Below are 17052 nucleotides of genomic sequence, written 5' to 3'. Positions count from 1 at the left end.
GTTATCCTAGCGAATGAATAAGCCACTGTCAAAATCAAAATTTTTATCATAAACCACCCAATTCGCAACGTACAATCTTAGTGACCCCGAATGCATCAGTTACAATCCATCTAAAAACGAACAGACGTAACTTCAAACATTAACCCCTTAGCCTATGATTTCTTTCTCAACTCTGATCGATACGGCTACATTGTCATTAATAATTTATTGGAAAAAGAGAAAAATTCTAAGCATATGTTATGCCTATATTTCCTTTTAAGTATAATGGTTGATTACAGAGGAATAATATTTACTTTGAACTCGAGTTAACTGAGTAATATATATATATATTTGTTGAATCACGTTGAAATTCTTCACCACGAGTCTCACTCGTTGTTGTAGGACAAGGGGTTAAAACAGTTACCTCAGTTTCCTCGGAAAACGAAATGGCCACCGGAATAAACGGCTCGCATAGAAAACCACAATCACAAAGCTACCCTGTCAAACGCTATGGTAACCTGTCCACTCTGTCGGCGACGTTCCGTGGCCAATAACATTGCAGCAACTAACGGACTCCGTCAAACCTACCAATTGACAACGTCGCCACCCTAACTGTAATACTTTGTTGAACAGCGGCGGTCACCCCAGCGAATGAATAAAGAACAAATTCGCAGGTCCGGTTTCTCTCGAAAATAGTCGCAATTCAAGCGCGCCGGACGTAGTACTTTGCGTCCTGCGCGGAGAAGGGAGAGCAACCCTTCGCACGCGAGAGGCGCTCTCGCGTATCCGGCGGAGCTCTATTAGTACAATTCATTTTCGATAAAACTTGAATGCTCCCGTTCACGACGCCGACGCGGGTAGATAAAAGCGGGACGCCGGCGGTCAGAAGCTTCACCCTCCCTCCGCCCCATAGGAATGTCGGCAACGCGCAGCTGACGCCGGAAGCTCGCGCGATTACGACTGCATAAAACATAAATCGTAACTGGCCGACGCGTTTAGTAATGCGCAAACACCGCCGGAAGAAAATGCGACGGCCGTCGGTGGAGGAAACGGTTCGGTCTCGTCCTGCGAGGATGAAGCTCCCGACGGACAAGGACTTCTCCTACGCGATGACTACGCTGAGGATCGTCTCGAGGCCCGTCGGCACGTGGCCCCTTCAGACGTACAACTTCTCGTCCGGCTTGCGGACCGCCATCGCTATTGTGCTTCTGGTGAGAATTCTCCTTTCGATTCTTAGTAATAGAACTATCTGGTGGGTGAGAACAGAAGGATAATTGCAAGGAGACTTGTACATTTCAATGAAGGTTTATAAAAGTCAACTCGACTGAATGGTAGTTCTAGTCTTCACTTGCGAAGTATTATCTCTAGCGAAAGAGTCTCTGGTTTACCATTGACTCATAGAATGGAGGTTATTGTGTTTCCTTGGGAACTTTCAAGAAATGGACACCTTATGTTTTCAATAATTGCAAGTATTCGGTGTATCTAGTGTTACACGTTGAAGTATGGAAACGAAAGGATAATTGCGAAGGGACTTGTAAATTTTAATGAAGATTAAATGATATGAGTCAAGAGTTATGAAAGTCAACTTAACTGCTCGGTAGTTCTAATATTCACGAGTGTCATCTGCAGTGTAGGAGTATTTGTCTGATTTTACTAAAGACTTACAGAAGGTTACTATATTCGTAGAATGCTTATGAGAGTCTTGGGGAATGAATAATACTGTTTTCCTTAAATTCCTCTACTCCGGATGATAGAACTATTAGACAGACAAATAAACTATTGTGAAATCCTGTACACAGGTGCTGATGATGCTGATCGTACAAGTAGAAGTCTATCTGGATTACGGGAACGCGGAGAAGACTTTGAACGCTCTGGTGATACTCGTTTGCGGTATCCTGGCAGTGCTAAAAGTGGGTTGCTTCCGGCTGTATCCCACAGGACTGATCGCCAACTTCGTCTCAGCGGTAGAAGACTACCAGGAGCTGAACGGAGAAGAAAGGCGAGCGATCGTGAAACGTCACGCCTACATGGGGCGCGTGTCGTCGGCCAGCGTGGTATTATTCTCGTACTTCAGCGCGTCGCTGTTCACGCTGGCGCCTATGTTCACCGGAAGCGACGCGGCGCAGGATACAAACTCAACGGTGGGGAAAGGACTAGACTATCCGATACCCAGCGAGTACACCCTGCAGCTTCTGCGAGCGCCGGGAAACCTGTTCGCGGTGATATACTTCGGGGAGTACTTCCTGCTGCTGGTGACGGCCATCGGAAACATCGGTACCGACTCATCTCGCGATCTTTTACTTGCACGTCTCACGATTTACACTCTGAGTTGAGCGGTGCATTGGCCAGGTAGTGACTCGTTGTTCTTCGGCATCATCTTCCACCTGTGCGGTCAAGTGGAGCTGTTGAAGCTGGACTTCAGCAGATTCCTCGAGGACGACGCGAACAGGACCGATCGTTTCAGCTCTCTGATCAAGAGGCATCATCACCTGTTGAAACTGTTCCAGTACCTAAACGACACTATCGGCTCGATCATGGTCATTCAACTATTCACGAGCTGCTTGTTGATCTGTACTAGCGGTGATCAGTTACATTTTTTACAAAGCACAAATTTGATGTGTTGATTACATAGCTAAAGGTACCTTTATTGGGCATGCCATGGTTTCAGGCTTCCAGTTCATTCTGTCCTTGAACGTCAACAACCTCGTGATGGTGGTGAAGACGTTCATAGTGATGTCCACATTGTTGAGTCAGATGTTCGCTTACAGCTACGTCGGCGAGTACTCGAAGAACCAGTTCGAAGGCATCGGACACTTCGCCTATTGCAGCAGCTGGTACAACGCACCCCCTAATATCACGAGGGACATCATGTACCTTCTGTTAAAGACCCAGTATTCTGTGCATTTGAAGGCCGGCAGGTTCTTCGTCATTAACATGGAGACGTACATGAGTATCCTGAGGACCTCGATGTCCTACCTATCGGTCCTACGCGTAATGGTTACCGCGTAAACGCCTGTGAACTTAGCTTGCCGCGCGACGTGCGCTGTTCGAGGAAAGACGGTGAGGAGGACAGAGCGTATGAAACTAGAAATGCTCGCAACCAAGTCGATTGCGTGTCAGTAATAGGCGAAATACTTGTTCAACGGTTTACGAAATTTGTTTCAGGAGTTTCCAGCAGTAAAGAAGTACGGTTTCTGTTTAATAGAGTATTATTTTCACCCTGACGCTACGGTAGCTCGCCCTATCCTTGACCGACATTTCACATTCAACAATATTGTAGCGACTAGCAGACTACATGAAACTTACCAGTCGACAGCGTTCCTGGAAGAACGCGACCACTCGCCTGACTGTAATACTTTGTCGAACCGCAGCAGTTACCCTAGCGAATAAATAAAGAAAAAGTCTGCAGATCCGTCTGTTTCTTTCGAAAATTGTCGCGCGCAATTTGAACGCGTCGGACGTTCCACTTTGCTGTCCGCTGGGAAGGGAGGGCATCCCTTCGCACGCGGGAAACGCTCTCGCGTATCCGGCGGAGCGCCATTAGTCTCGTCCATTTTCGATAAAACTTGAATGCTCCGCGCCGCGCGATACAGGTAGATAATAGAAGCGAGATGTCCGCGGTCAGAAACTTCACCCTTCCACCGGCCCATAAGAATGTTGGCAACGCGCAGCTGACGCCGGAAGCTCGCGCGATTACGGCTGCATAAAACATAAATCGTAACTGGCCGACGCGTCTAGTAATGCGCAAACACCGTCGGAAGAAAACGCGACAGCCGTCGGAGGAGGAAACGGTTCGGTCTCGCCCTGCGAGGATGAAGCTCCCGACGGACAAGGACTTCTCCTACGCGATGACTGCGCTGAGGATCGTCTCGAGGCCTGTGGGCACGTGGCCCCTTCAGACGTACAGCTTCTCGTCCGGCTTGCGGTCCGCCATCGTTATTGTGCTTCTGGTAAGAATTTTCCATTCGATTCTTAAGACTAAAACTACCGTACCAAATGACTACCGTCAAAATGACTGGTTTCGATTTGTCTGTTTCGCAATTATTGATATCTTAAAAGCATTGAATATTTGAAATGATTTTGAAAATAAATAGTTTCACTAGAGTACTATGATGAATATCCAAAGAAACTGAAAATAATATATTGTTACAATTTTCATAGGGATCACATATTAATCGTATTAAATTCTCGATAGTTCTAGTGTTAATAATGAAACTATCGAATGGGTGAGAGTGGAAGGATAATTGCAAGAGGATTTGTACATTTCAATGAAGGTTTTTGAAAGTCAACTTGACTGCTCGGTAGTTCTAGTATTCACGAGTGTCATCTGCAGTGAAAGTCTTTGTCTGATTTTACTAACGACTTATAGAGAAGGTTACAATATTCGTAGAATGCTTACGAGAGCCTTGGAGAATGAATAACACTGTTTTCTCTAAGTTTCTATGGGCTGAATCTGCCCCGGATGATAGAAATATTAGACAGACAAATAAACTACTGTGAAATTTATCTATAGAAATTCGGCAGAATCTACTGAGATCTCCATTCTTTTACAATACAGTTTGCGTATAGCTAAACCAACCCTCAGCAATTGTTTCGCGACTTCTAGAAAGGCATCTGAATGTCCTCAGTGCGTCATCACTCATTGCTAACACCTAGAGAATCCATTTCTCACTCAGAGATCAATGAAATCCTCTACACAGATGCTGACGATGCTGATCGTTCAAGTAGAAATCTATCTGGATTACGGGAACGCGGAGAAGACCTTGAACGGTCTGGTGATACTCGCTTGCAGTCTCCTGGCAGTGCTAAAAGTGGGTTGCTTCCGGCTGTACCCCACAGGACTGATCGCCAACTTCGTCTCAGCAGTGCAAGACTACCAGCAGCTGAACGGAGAAGAAAAGCGAGCAATCGTGAAACGTCACGCCTACATGGGGCGCATGTCGTCTGCCAGCATGATATTCTTCTCGTACTTCAGCGCGTCGCTGTTCACGCTAGCGCCTATGTTCACCGGAAACGACGCGGCGCAGGGTGCAAACTCGACGCTGGGGAAACGCCTGGACTATCCCGTACCCAGCGAGTACACCCTGCAGCTTCTGCGAGCGCCGGAAAACCTGTTCGCGGTGATATACTTCGGGGAGTACTTCCTGTTGCTGGTGACGGCCATCGGAAACCTCGGTACCGATTCATCTCGCGATCTTTTACTTGCGCGTCTCACGATTTACACTCTGAGCTGAGCGGTGCATTGGCCAGGTAGTGACTCGTTGTTCTTCGGCATCGTCTTCCACCTGTGCGGTCAAGTGGAGGTGTTGAAGCTGGACTTCAGCAGATTCCTCGACGACGAGGAGAACAGGACCGATCGTTTCAGCTCTCTGATCAAGAGGCATCATCACCTGTTGAAACTGTTCCAGTACCTAAACGACACTATCGGCTCGATCATGGTCATTCAACTATTCACGAGCTGCTTGTTGATCTGTACTAGCGGTGATCAGTTACATTTTTTAGAAAGCACAACTTTGATCTGTCGATTACTTAGCTAAAGGTACCTTTATTGGGCATGCCATGGTTTCAGGCTTCCAGTTCATTCTGTCTCTGAACGTCAACAACCTCGTGATGGTGATGAAGACGTTCATAGTGATGGCTACCTTGCTGGGGCAGCTGTTCGCCTACAGCCTCGTCGGCGAGTACTCGAAGAACCAATTCGAAGGCATCGGACAGCTCGCCTATTGCAGCAGCTGGTACAACGCGCCACCTAACCTGACGAGGGACATCATGTTCCTCCTGATGAAGACCCAGTACCCTGTGCATTTGAAGGCTGGCAGGTTCTTCGTCATTAACATGGAGACGTACACGAGTATCCTGAGGACTTCGATGTCCTACCTGTCGGTCCTCCGCGTAATGGTTACCGCGTAAACGCCTGTCAGCTCAGCTAGCACGCGACGTGCACTGGTCGGAGAAAGAGGGCGAGGAGACGGAGAGAGTCTACGAAACTACGAATGCTCGCAACCAAGTCGATTGAGTGTCAGTAACAGGCACATTCCTATTCAACGGTTTACGAAATTTGTTTCAGGAGTTTCCGGCAGTAAAGAAGTACGGTTTCTATTTAATACAGTATTATTTCCACTGTCCTTTTAGTGGTTCTCCATTGAAATAGTTCAAATCGAAACAATATCCCTAACGCTACGGTAGCTCGTCCAATCCTTGACCATCATTTCACATTCAACAATATTGTAGCGACTAACAGACTACACGAAACTTACCAGTCGACAGCGTTCCTGGAAGCACGCGACCACTCGCCTAACTGTAATACTCTGTCGAACCGCAGCAGTTACCCTATCGAATGAATAAAGAAAAAGTCTGCAGATCCGGCTGTTTCTTTCGAAAATTGTCGCGCGCAATTTGAAAGCGTCGGACGTTCCACTTTGCTGCCCGCGGGGAAGGGAGAGCATCCCTTCGCACGCGAGAAACACTCTCGCGTTTCCGGCGGAGCGCCATTAGTCCCGGCCATTTTCGATAAAACTTGAATGCTCCGCGCCGCGCGATACAGGTAGATAATAGAAGCGAGATGTCCGCGGTCAGAAACTTCACCCTTCCTCCACCCCATAAGAATGTTGACAACGCGCAGCTGACGCCGGAAGCTCGCGCGATTACGGCTGCATAAAACATAAGCAGAAACTGGCCTACGCGTCTAGTCGCGCGCGGACACCGCCAGAAGGAAATGCGACTATCGTCGGAGGAGGAAACGGTTCGGTTTCGTCCCTCGAGGATGAAGCTCCCGACGGACGAGGATTTCTCGTACGCGATGGATGCTCTGAGGATCGTCACGTGGTCCGTAGGCACGTGGCCCCTTCAAACTTACACCTTCTGGTCTGGTCTGCGGTTCGCCATCGCTATCCTGCTTCTGGTGAGACATTTTCTTTCGATTTTTTGCCTCGCGAACGATATATACGTACAGTGTGTTACTGACACGATCCTAGTCAGCCTGCGACTCAAAAGTAATGAGAGGCAAGAGGATTCGTCCACGTTCCATTTTAACACTTTCACACCGACGCTGCAATTTCCACTCTTTCCCATTTGGCGACTGAATTCGCAAAATTGATAGAAATAATGAAGTGATCAATAAGTAAATTAATTCTCAACTACATGGCAATGTTTTCTAATTAACAAATCATTCGACGAGCCACAGATTTGATGCTACACACCGTCTAATGAGCCATCAATGGTGCACACTGATAAAAATATGGCTGTCTTCAGCATTCGAGTCCCTTTTGTCTCAATAATACCATTGTTATACTGCTTTCAGAAGCAAAATGATTTGTGTTCATAACAATGTGTTTATTATTTTTCCATGAACGTATGTTTGTTATTTTTTATGTTGTCTTAACTTCTGGCTCTATCTTTATGACTGGTACAGTCACTTATAGTAGCAAAAACTAAAGACCAGAATAAGTGACTTCAATCTATCCAATATATCTCTTAACCCTTTGCATTCGAGAGGTGACACTCAGTCACCACTATGAAGTTGAATATTTACTATTCTAAATAAAACTTTCTATTACTATGTGAAACATATAAATAAAATAGCTTCGTTGCTTAATTCATTGTATCAGAATTATCTTCAAATTAGTTCCAATGTCATCTACATCCCGTCAGAAAATCTGGAGTATTTCCAGTGAGAAACCTTCGAGTGCAAAGGGTCAAAACGTTGAACAACCGAGTCCATTTTTCGCGGATATCGAACTCCCCACAGATGCTGGTAGTGCTGATCATTAACGTGGAGATCTTCCTGGACTTCGGAAACACAGAGAAGACCCTGAACGGTCTCTTGATACTTATCTGCGCTGTCCTGGGGGCGCTGAAGGTGGCCAGCTTCCGGCTGTATCCCACAGGACTGATCGCCAACTTCGTCTCAGCAGTGGAGGACTACCGGCAGCTGAACGAAGAGGAGAAACGAGCGATCGTCAGGCGTCACGCGTACATGGGGCGCATGTCGTCCGCCAGCGTGATACTATTCTCGTACTTCAGCGTGTCGCTGTACACGCTGGCGCCCATGCTCACCGGAAGCGACGCGGCGCAGGGTGCGAACTCGACGCTGGGGAAACGCCTGGACTACCCGATACCCAGCGAGTACACCCTGCAGCTTCTGCGAGCGCCGGGAAACCTGTTCGCGGTGATATACTTCGTGGAGTACTTCCTGTTGCTGGTGACGGCCGTCGGAAACCTCGGTACCGACTCATCTCGCGATCTTTTACTCGCGCGTCTCACGATTTACACTCTGAGTTGAGCGGTGCATTGGCCAGGTAGTGACTCGTTGTTCTTCGGCATCATCTTCCACCTGTGCGGTCAAGTGGAGCTGCTGAAGCTGGACTTCAGCAGGTTCCTCGAGGACGACGAGAACAGGACCGATCGTTTCGTCGCGCTGATCAAGAGGCATCATCACCTGCTGACGCTGGCCGAGTACCTGAACGACACCATCCATTGGATCATGGTCATCCAACTGTTCGGCAGCTGCATGCTGATCTGCACTAGCGGTGATATGTTACATTTCTCTGGAATGATGATCCTGATGTGATCGATGGTTTCGTTTAGATAATGGTTCCTTTATTCGAGATACCGTGGTTTCCAGAGTTCCAGTTCATCCTCTCTCTGAACGTCAGCAACGTCGTGATGGTGGTGAAGACGTTCATGGTGATGTTCACCCTGCTGGGACAGATGTTCGCTTACAGCCTCGTCGGCGAGTACTCGAAGAACCAGTTCGAAGGCATCGGACAGCTCGCCTATTGCAGCAGCTGGTACAACGCGCCGCCTAATCTGACGAGGGACATCATGTTCCTCCTGATGAAGACCCAGTATCCCGTGCATTTGAGGGCTGGCAGGTTCTTCGTCATTAACATGGAGACGTACTCGAGTATCCTGAGGACCTCGATGTCCTACCTGTCGGTCCTACGCCTGATGGTTAACGCGTAAACGCCTGTCAGCTCGGCTTGCACGCGACGCGCGCTGCGAGGAGAAAGAGGGTGAGGAGGCAGACTCAGTGTATGCAGCTACGAATGCTTGCAAGTTGATTGAGTGGCAGTAATAGGGAATAGACCTATTTCGGTTTCACGGAATTTGTTTCAGGAGTTTCGAGCGTAAAGTACGGGTTCTACGGAATGTTCCGTTTCTCTGTATGAAAATGTTTTATACAACCCCTCGAACAGCGGCAATCTTTGTTTTTGAATGCTAAGTATAATTTTTCTATTTTGAGGATATTTTTTTTGTGTTTCGATTGATTTTGATTAATTTGTGGGAGTGTTACTCTGGTTGAAATATTTCTTGTGAATTCGTGTGAGGCGTTAGACTTACTTTATGTTGATGTTTTTATTATTGTTTCTTTGTTTCTAATATTTTCGAAATTATTTTTTAATTTATCTTCACTTTCAGGTCCCAACATATTCTTGTATTAATTCGCACGGGGGTAATTTCTGTATAAGTAAAATTGAAACGGCGTGAGAATGTGTATTATAATGTATTATTATTAACGTATGTAGGTCAGTGCCTTTAATTACCTGCCTGAGGTGTCTTGAGGGAGAACACTTTCAAAGATATTGAAATTTAATTAGCATCTAACAGTCGCACCTCAATAATACATAATTACTGGTTACCTTGACTACCAAGTAAAGTGTTAAAAATAAAGCAATATACCTGTAACCTTAAAAAATTTTACTGCATAATACAATTCATATCAGTTTAAAACTTCTAAAATACCACTTTACTTTCAAAATCAAAATTTTCATCATACTAACCACCTAATTTTCAATATACACAATCTTAATGTCCTCAAACGCACCAGTTACAATTTCCATGAAAACAAACAAGCAACATATAACTACAACCATTAAAACAGTTACCTCACTTTCCTCGGAAAACGAAATGGCCACCAGAATAAACGGCTCGCACAGAAAACCACAATCAGAAAACTACCCTGTGAAACGCTACGCAACCTGTCCACTCCGTCGCCGACGTTCCATGCCCAACAACATTGCAGCAACTAACAGACCCCGTCTAACCCACCAATTGACAACGTCACCGCTCTAACTATAATACTTCGTTGAACAGCAGCAGTTACCCCAGCGAATGAATAAATGAGAAGTCCGCAGGTCCGGTTTCTCTCGAAAATAGTCGCAATTCAAGCGCGTCGGGCATTGCACTTCGCTCCCCACGGAGAAGGGAGAGCATCCCTTCGCACGCGAGAAACCGGAGTTTCCGGCGGAGCGCCATTAGTCCCGTCCATTTTCGATAAAACTTGAATGCTCGCGTTCACGGAGCGCCGCGCCGCGCGACACGGCTAGATAATAGGAGCGAGATGTCCGCGGTCAGAAACTTCACCCTTCCTCCGCCCCATAAGAATGTTGGCAACGCGCAGCTGACGCCGGAAGCTCGCGCGATTACGGCTGCATAAAACATAAACAGAAACTGGCCGACGCGTCTAGTCGCGCGCAGACACCGCTCGAAGGAAATGCGACTATCGTCGTCGGAGGAAACCGTTCGGCTTCGTCCCTCGAAGATGAAGCTCCCGACGGACGAGGATTTCTCGTACGCGATGGACGCTCTGAGGATCATCTCGAGGCCGGTCGGCACGTGGCCCCTTCAGACGTACAACTTCTGGTCCGGCCTGCGGTCCGCCATCGTCATCGTGCTTATAGTGAGGAATTTTCTTTCTACTCTTAACACACTGAACCACGGCTAAATTTCAGCTACTCGAAACGCGAGCGTCGGTGATTATATTGATAAATTTTTAACCCTTTTCACTCGACAATATTTTTCATGAAAAATATTCGTTACCTTCTGACTAAACATTAACGATATTTTTCGCAACTAATTATCTGATATAGATCAAGAGACAGAACTATTTTACTTCGATGTTTTACGTGTTGATACATTACGCAAGGTTTAACCCTCTGCGGATGAAGATTCTACGAAACATACAAAACCTTGAACATATGAAGCTAAATTATATATCAGTTGCTTAAGTAATAGAAAGGAAACTACGTTCTGATCTTTTACTGTTCGACTAATTAGATCATTTTTCCACGACTTAGTCCTCCAAATCTGAACATTTCATCTCACCGAAATGCCGAAATCGCATAATTTTAGGGTAGTTTCTTTAAGTTTCACTGAAATATCTAGTATCATTCCTGGTACAATGGAGCCTAGAGTTCAAACTGTCGAACATTGAGCCACACCTACCCAGTCCACGTATGACCCGGAGATCAGCGGAATCGTCTGCGCAGATGCTGATGATGCTAGTCATCCACGTGGAGATCTACCTAGACAACGGCAACGCGGAGAAGACGCTGGAGGCTCTGCTGATAACCGCTTGCGGTATCCTGGGGGTGCTGAAGGTGGCTTCCTTCCGGCTGTATCCCAGAGGACTGATCGCCAACTTCGTCTCAGCGGTGGAAGACTACCGCCAGCTGAACGGAGAGGAGAAACGAGCGATCGTCAGGCATCACGCCTACATGGGCCGCATTCTCTCCGGCAGCATGATATTCGTGTCCTACCTCAGCGCGACGCTGTTCATCGTAGTGCCGATGTTCGCCGGGGACGACGCGGCGCAGGGTGCGAACGCGACGCGAGGGGAGCTGCTGGACTACCCGTTCCCCAGCGAGTGCACCCTGCAGCTCCTGGGGACGCCTGAATACCTGCGCGCGATCATCTACTTCGGCGAGTACTTCATGCTGCTGGTGACAGTCAACGGAAACATCGGTACCGATCCATCTCACGATTCTCTATTCGCACGTCCGGCAATCTAGACTCTGAGTTGACTGCCAGGTAGTGACTTGTTGTTCATCGGCATCATCTTCCACCTGTGCGGGCAAGTGGAGGTGTTGAAAGTCGACTTCAGCAACTTCCTCGACGACGACAGTGACGGGACCGACCGTTTCACCGCGCTGATCAAGAGGCATCATCATCTGCTCACGCTGGCCGAGTACCTGAACGACACCATCGGCTTGATCATGGTCATCCAGCTGTTCACCAGCTGCCTGCTCATCTGCGTTAGCGGTGATAAGTTACATTTCTTTGGAACGAGGATCTTGGTGTCCATCGATGGTTTCGTTCAGATGGAGGTACCTTCATTCGACGCGTCGTGGTTTTCAGGGTTCCAGTTCATCCTGTCTCTGAGCGTCAACAACGTCGTGATGGTGGTGAAGTCGTTCATGGTGATGACCACGCTGCTGGGACAGATGTTCGCTTACAGCTACGTCGGCGAGTACTCGAAGAACCAGTTCGAGAGCATCGGCCACTACGTCTGCCGCAGCAACTGGTACAACGCGCCACCGAAATTGTCGAAGCACATCATGTTCCTGCTGATGAAGACGCAGTGTCCTGTCCATTTGAAGGCCGGCAGGTTCTTCGTGATCAACATCGAGACGTACACGAGCATCCTGAAGAGCTCGATGTCCTACCTGTCCGTGCTCCGCGTGATGGTGACAACGTAAAGTCACTCGTCGCGGACGTTTTGCAGACCGAAGTGACGTCACTGTCACTCGGTCGAAGGAACTTGCTGACTGAACGAAATCGTGGACTGTGAACGAATGTTCAAAGTGCAATGGGTTTTTCTATGAAGACGATTATTATAATTTACACGGACGCGATGGTACAGTTGCGATTGTACGGTATAGTCGTGTCCAATGAAACATACGTTACAAGGTAATGTTACATTATGTATTGGATATTACAAATACACTGAATGTTTATACTATTAATAATCGCATCATTCAGACGATTCCTCCATGCACGGAATTTTGAAATATATTTACGGATTACTCGGGTTAATCGTTAGTGCATATAATTTTGTCCAAATAAATGTTACATTGAATATATTCATACAATGATATAATTTATAATAATATATAATTTATAATAATTTATAATAATAAGTGTCATAATAATAAATTAATAGATCAGAACGAGGAGAGCCACTTCAACGACTACGCGTTGATGGTTGCAGTTCGTGAGGGAAGAGTATCAATGAAGACAAGGATTAACAATCACTTGACAATGATTTCGAATCATTAGTACCATCGTTAAATATTGTAGCATCATGATCTGTGTCTTCTAAGCTTTAATTAGACCCCTAGAACGTGTGCAGAGCATAAGGGGTAGCATCAATGAGTAAGACAAGGATGGATAATTTTCCTAGCGAGCGACAGCAGCGCCATCTAGCGGCGGGAAGTTAGCCGAGTTTCTCCCTATACCTGCAATGTGTAAGACAAGGACGGAGATAGTGTGCGACAAGGACAGAGATAGTCGAGCCCGTGCCGCCTCCTTGGAAAAAGCATCTCATCAGTCCCTGGTACCTACTCGTGAAGCATCAGGGCTAAGGAGGTCTTCAAAGTGGCGCCATCTGGCGGTGACAGGTATGAACTACCGTGCGTCGTTTTGGCGGGAAGCAACAAGGAAATCAGCAGAGAATTAATTAATAACACACCTCGTGGGAATAATTCGTTGACATTTGCAGTTTACAATCATAGAATGGACTCTGCCAGATATTCCTGAATTGGTTTCGGTAGGATTTTCTACCGCGATACTGATTTATTAATTATTTTTCGTGACGGTGCGGCAATGTCGGCTGGAATTTGTTGACAGGGGCAGAGTAAATTATTAAGTTTCTTAGTTAATAGGGATAATTGGTGAATCTTTGCGGTTGAAGAAATTATAATGGACCCTTGGGAACATTCTAGTGTTCACGTTAATCATATTTGAATTGTAATTAATGAGTTATTAGTGATTTTCGGATGGTCGCGAGAACTGCGTAAAAATTGGTGGCGCCATCTGTTGCAAGAACGTGGAAACTGTTTGCCAAATAGTACATGATATATTTTGCTAGATTGCGCCACCAGTCTTCGTCTATTATAGAGAAGGACAGATGTATAAGAGCAAGAAGGATAGAGATAGTATTTTCGGCCCGCCATCTTGCAGCGAGGATCATGTACTATTTAATCAGATGTTTCAGTATTCTTGCAACAGATGGCGCCACCAATTCTTACGCAACGTAATCCTCCTATCCAAAAATCACTAATAACTCATTAATTACAACTCAAATGTGATCACCGTGATTACCAAAGCGTTCCTTAGACTCCATTATAATTTCTCCAATCGCAAACATCCACCAAATATCTCTATTAACTGAGAAACTTCATAATTTACTCTGCCTCTGTCAACAAATTCCAGCCGACCATACCGCACCGTCCCGAAAAATAATTAATAAATCATTACCGCGGTACAAAATCCTACCAAAACCAATTCAGGAACGTCTAGCAGAGTCCATTCTATGATGCAGAATCGCAAATGTCAACGAATTATTCCCACGAGGTGTGTTATTAATTAATTCTCTGCTGATTTCCTTGTTGCTTCCCGCCAAAACGACGCACGGTAGTTCATACCCGTCACCGCCAGATGGCGCCACTTAAAAGACCTCCTTCGCCCTGATGCTTCACGAGTAGGTACCAGGGACTGATGAGATGCTTTTTCCAAGGAGGTGGCACAGGCTAGACTATCTCTGTCCTTGTCGCACACTATCTCTGTCCTTGTCTTACACATTGCGGGTATAGGGAGAAACTCGGCTAGCTTCTCGCCGCTAGATGGCGCTGCTGTCGCTCGCTAGGCAAATTCTCCATCCTTGTCTTACTCATTGATGCCGCCCCTTAAGCGCTGCAGACGTTCTTGGGCTCTAATTAAAGCTTAGAAAACACAGATCATGATGCTACAATAGTCATCAATGATACTGCTAATGATTCGAAATCATTATCAAATGATTGTCAATTTAAACATAATCGAACGTTATGAACTTTTTCAATATCAAGTAAATTTCCGCTGCATGTTGATCCATTACAGCTGTATCAGTTTTAATTACGTTTCGTTCAATTAACAGTTAATATATTAGAATTCTGTGCGAGCAGATTTCCTTTGTAATGATTTTTTTCTGAGTTTTCCGTTTCTGCAGTGTCAATACAGCGGCGTTTACGCAGACACGCCACCTGCAAGTATTGATTGCACCTGTTACGCCCGTCCTAATTAATCGTAATTCATTCTTGTCCGTCTCGTCCGCCTATGCCTTGCTATTTACGTATTGTTTTTAATGAATCTCAACAATATCATGATATTTTGTCGTTATCTTCGAAAGTGCTTGTCGATTCTCTCTTCCATCGACTGTCTGATTCCGCGCGTCCCATTCTACTGCGCCTATTACCGTGCAACAAGCGATATCGTTTATATGCATCGTGCAACAAGTCCTTAACCGTAAAGCGGCTGTCGATTGCGCACGTTTCGTCGCGAATTTCACCCGACGAGAAAGGTTCATTACGTTATGCATCGTATCAGTCATATTTATTCGAAGACGCTCCCGAGTGCTTTTAATTATGCCACGCTTGGGAATTCGCGGAACGAGGGGCATCTATTTCATGGCGCGGGAATGTTTCTTTCTTATCAGATATCATTGCGCCGTCATCGTTTATAAATAAATGTAGGTACGCTTGTGAATCATGTGTGATAATGATAGGTGCTTGTTGTTATTACAATGAAATATAACAATATGGAATTATTAAGATAAAAATGCAACAGAAATTCGAATTGCAAAGGGTGCTCACATGATCCCCTACGAGTAATATCCTACAAATTGCTAATCCCCGACAAGTCCATTATCAACTGGTTTGAATATTTAATGCGGGGTTGCTAAGTGCAAGCGTCAACAGTAATCGCAGTTAACCCTTTGCCCATAGGCCCCTCTCAGTCGCCACTCGATTTGGCGCAGAAAAATTATGGAGTATAATATTTAATGTTAACTTTCGCGAACTATCCTAGAACTACCGAACAGTCAAATTGACTTTCCGAAATTTTTCTATAGAAACTCCGTCGGTGGTACTATTGAAATTTCTATTGATTTACAATTCAGTTTGCCTATTGCTAAATCAATTTCTCTTCAGCGCTCAAACTTTTAAAGGAAACCGACAATGTCAGTTTATTACGTTTCTATAACTCAGCGTCTTGACATTCGAGTTTCACTGTGTGCACAACTGTTGACAGTTGAATATAGGTTCAACTGTCTATAACCGAGTCCTTACTCCCGAGGTAAATGGGGTGGATATAAGTGGCGAACGTATAAACCGCTGGGCTCGTGTGACACATCGTTGAGTCATACCACTTGGTGGTAGAAAAGTTCAACCCAAGACCCTTCCGACTGAACTTCGAAACGGGGTCAAGGATACCTCCGGAAGTCGATCTCGCTGGTGCGCGGGCTATTTTCGAAAGAAACGTTTCCGGCACCCATTGATACCATTACGACCGTCCGAGAATTCTATTATGGTGCCTAAAGGAGCTCCCGGTTCGCCGTCTGTTTCGCATCACGTTGTTAATTATCGGCACTACTCGATGAACATTGAAATTAGACGAATATCGATATCAGACTTTCAGTTTTAACCCTTAGCACTCTAAGGGAAAATTAGAAATGCTATAACATTTCTTCGATCTTTTATTTTCGTTCTTGGTACAAAATTTGGATGTGTTGAGAATCGAATAATTTTAGGGTAGTTTCTTTAAGATTCATTAAGATATTTAATATTATAACTGGTGCAATATTGGAGCCTACAGAGTTCAAAGGGTTAAAATCGTGCCCGGAAATGCAGTTTTTCTCTAATTGTTTGTTTTGACTTGTTCGGGTCATGAAAAATCGTACATAAAATAATTTATATGTTATTTAGACTGTCACGTCATTATTGTGCAATGTATTACTGAAGAATAAACAAATGGATGCGTGCTAATAGTATTTCTTTTTCAGGACAGCTATTGCTGTAATTCGCCTACGCATCGCCAAAAATTAGACGTTGACTTCGATGGTTACATAGAATTTCGGAATTAGTGTCATTTGTGGACGTAACGTTCATTCAACTAACCGAATTGAAAATTCTGTGCTTTCTTTTGTTCATTTAACACGTTAAGCGCCACGAAAGTCTTGACCATCTTATTATAATCCATTTCGCGTGTTACGGTCTCCAAGTAATCCAGAATCAGTCATCAATCACTAACATCGCGTTT

At 45.5% G+C, this 17052-nt stretch overlaps 3 protein-coding genes across 5 annotated transcripts; all 3 read left to right on the top strand.

The window, feature by feature from the left end:
* The first annotated feature begins 874 nt into the window (after window positions 1-874).
* On the top strand, window positions 875-3281 carry LOC116433508 (odorant receptor 10-like). 2 transcript variants are annotated; one of them, XM_076372973.1, is made up of 5 exons: window positions 875-1190; window positions 1779-2253; window positions 2329-2550; window positions 2648-3039; window positions 3145-3281. In XM_076372973.1, the coding sequence occupies exons 1-4, from the start codon at window positions 981-983 to the stop codon at window positions 2986-2988; spliced, it is 1248 nt and encodes a 415-aa protein (XP_076229088.1). In that variant the 5' UTR covers window positions 875-980; the 3' UTR covers window positions 2989-3039; window positions 3145-3281. The 2 variants fall into 2 exon arrangements, with proteins under 2 accessions (XP_076229088.1, XP_031847522.2); XM_031991662.2 differs by having other exon boundaries at window positions 2329-2559.
* Window positions 3282-3719: 438 nt separating this feature from the next.
* LOC116433435 (odorant receptor 10-like) lies at window positions 3720-5902 on the top strand. 2 transcript variants are annotated; one of them, XM_076372974.1, is made up of 4 exons: window positions 3720-3929; window positions 4680-5154; window positions 5230-5451; window positions 5549-5902. In XM_076372974.1, exons 1-4 carry the CDS (start codon window positions 3720-3722, stop codon window positions 5887-5889), a joined length of 1248 nt encoding a protein of 415 aa, XP_076229089.1. In that variant the 3' UTR covers window positions 5890-5902. The 2 variants fall into 2 exon arrangements, with proteins under 2 accessions (XP_076229089.1, XP_031847371.2); XM_031991511.2 differs by having other exon boundaries at window positions 5230-5460.
* Window positions 5903-6694: 792 nt separating this feature from the next.
* On the top strand, window positions 6695-12732 carry LOC116433434 (uncharacterized). The gene is made up of 9 exons (XM_076373351.1): window positions 6695-6880; window positions 7727-8201; window positions 8277-8507; window positions 8603-8939; window positions 9097-9107; window positions 10364-10660; window positions 11146-11724; window positions 11791-12021; window positions 12118-12732. Exons 1-9 carry the CDS (start codon window positions 6695-6697, stop codon window positions 12456-12458), a joined length of 2688 nt encoding a protein of 895 aa, XP_076229466.1. The 3' UTR covers window positions 12459-12732.
* Window positions 12733-17052: the final 4320 nt, after the last annotated feature.

The sequence above is a fragment of the Nomia melanderi genome, chromosome 13 (assembly GCF_051020985.1).
Source record: "Nomia melanderi isolate GNS246 chromosome 13, iyNomMela1, whole genome shotgun sequence".
In the NCBI taxonomy this organism is placed as follows: domain Eukaryota; kingdom Metazoa; phylum Arthropoda; class Insecta; order Hymenoptera; family Halictidae; genus Nomia; species Nomia melanderi.
This window is presented reverse-complemented; position numbering and strand designations above follow the sequence as displayed.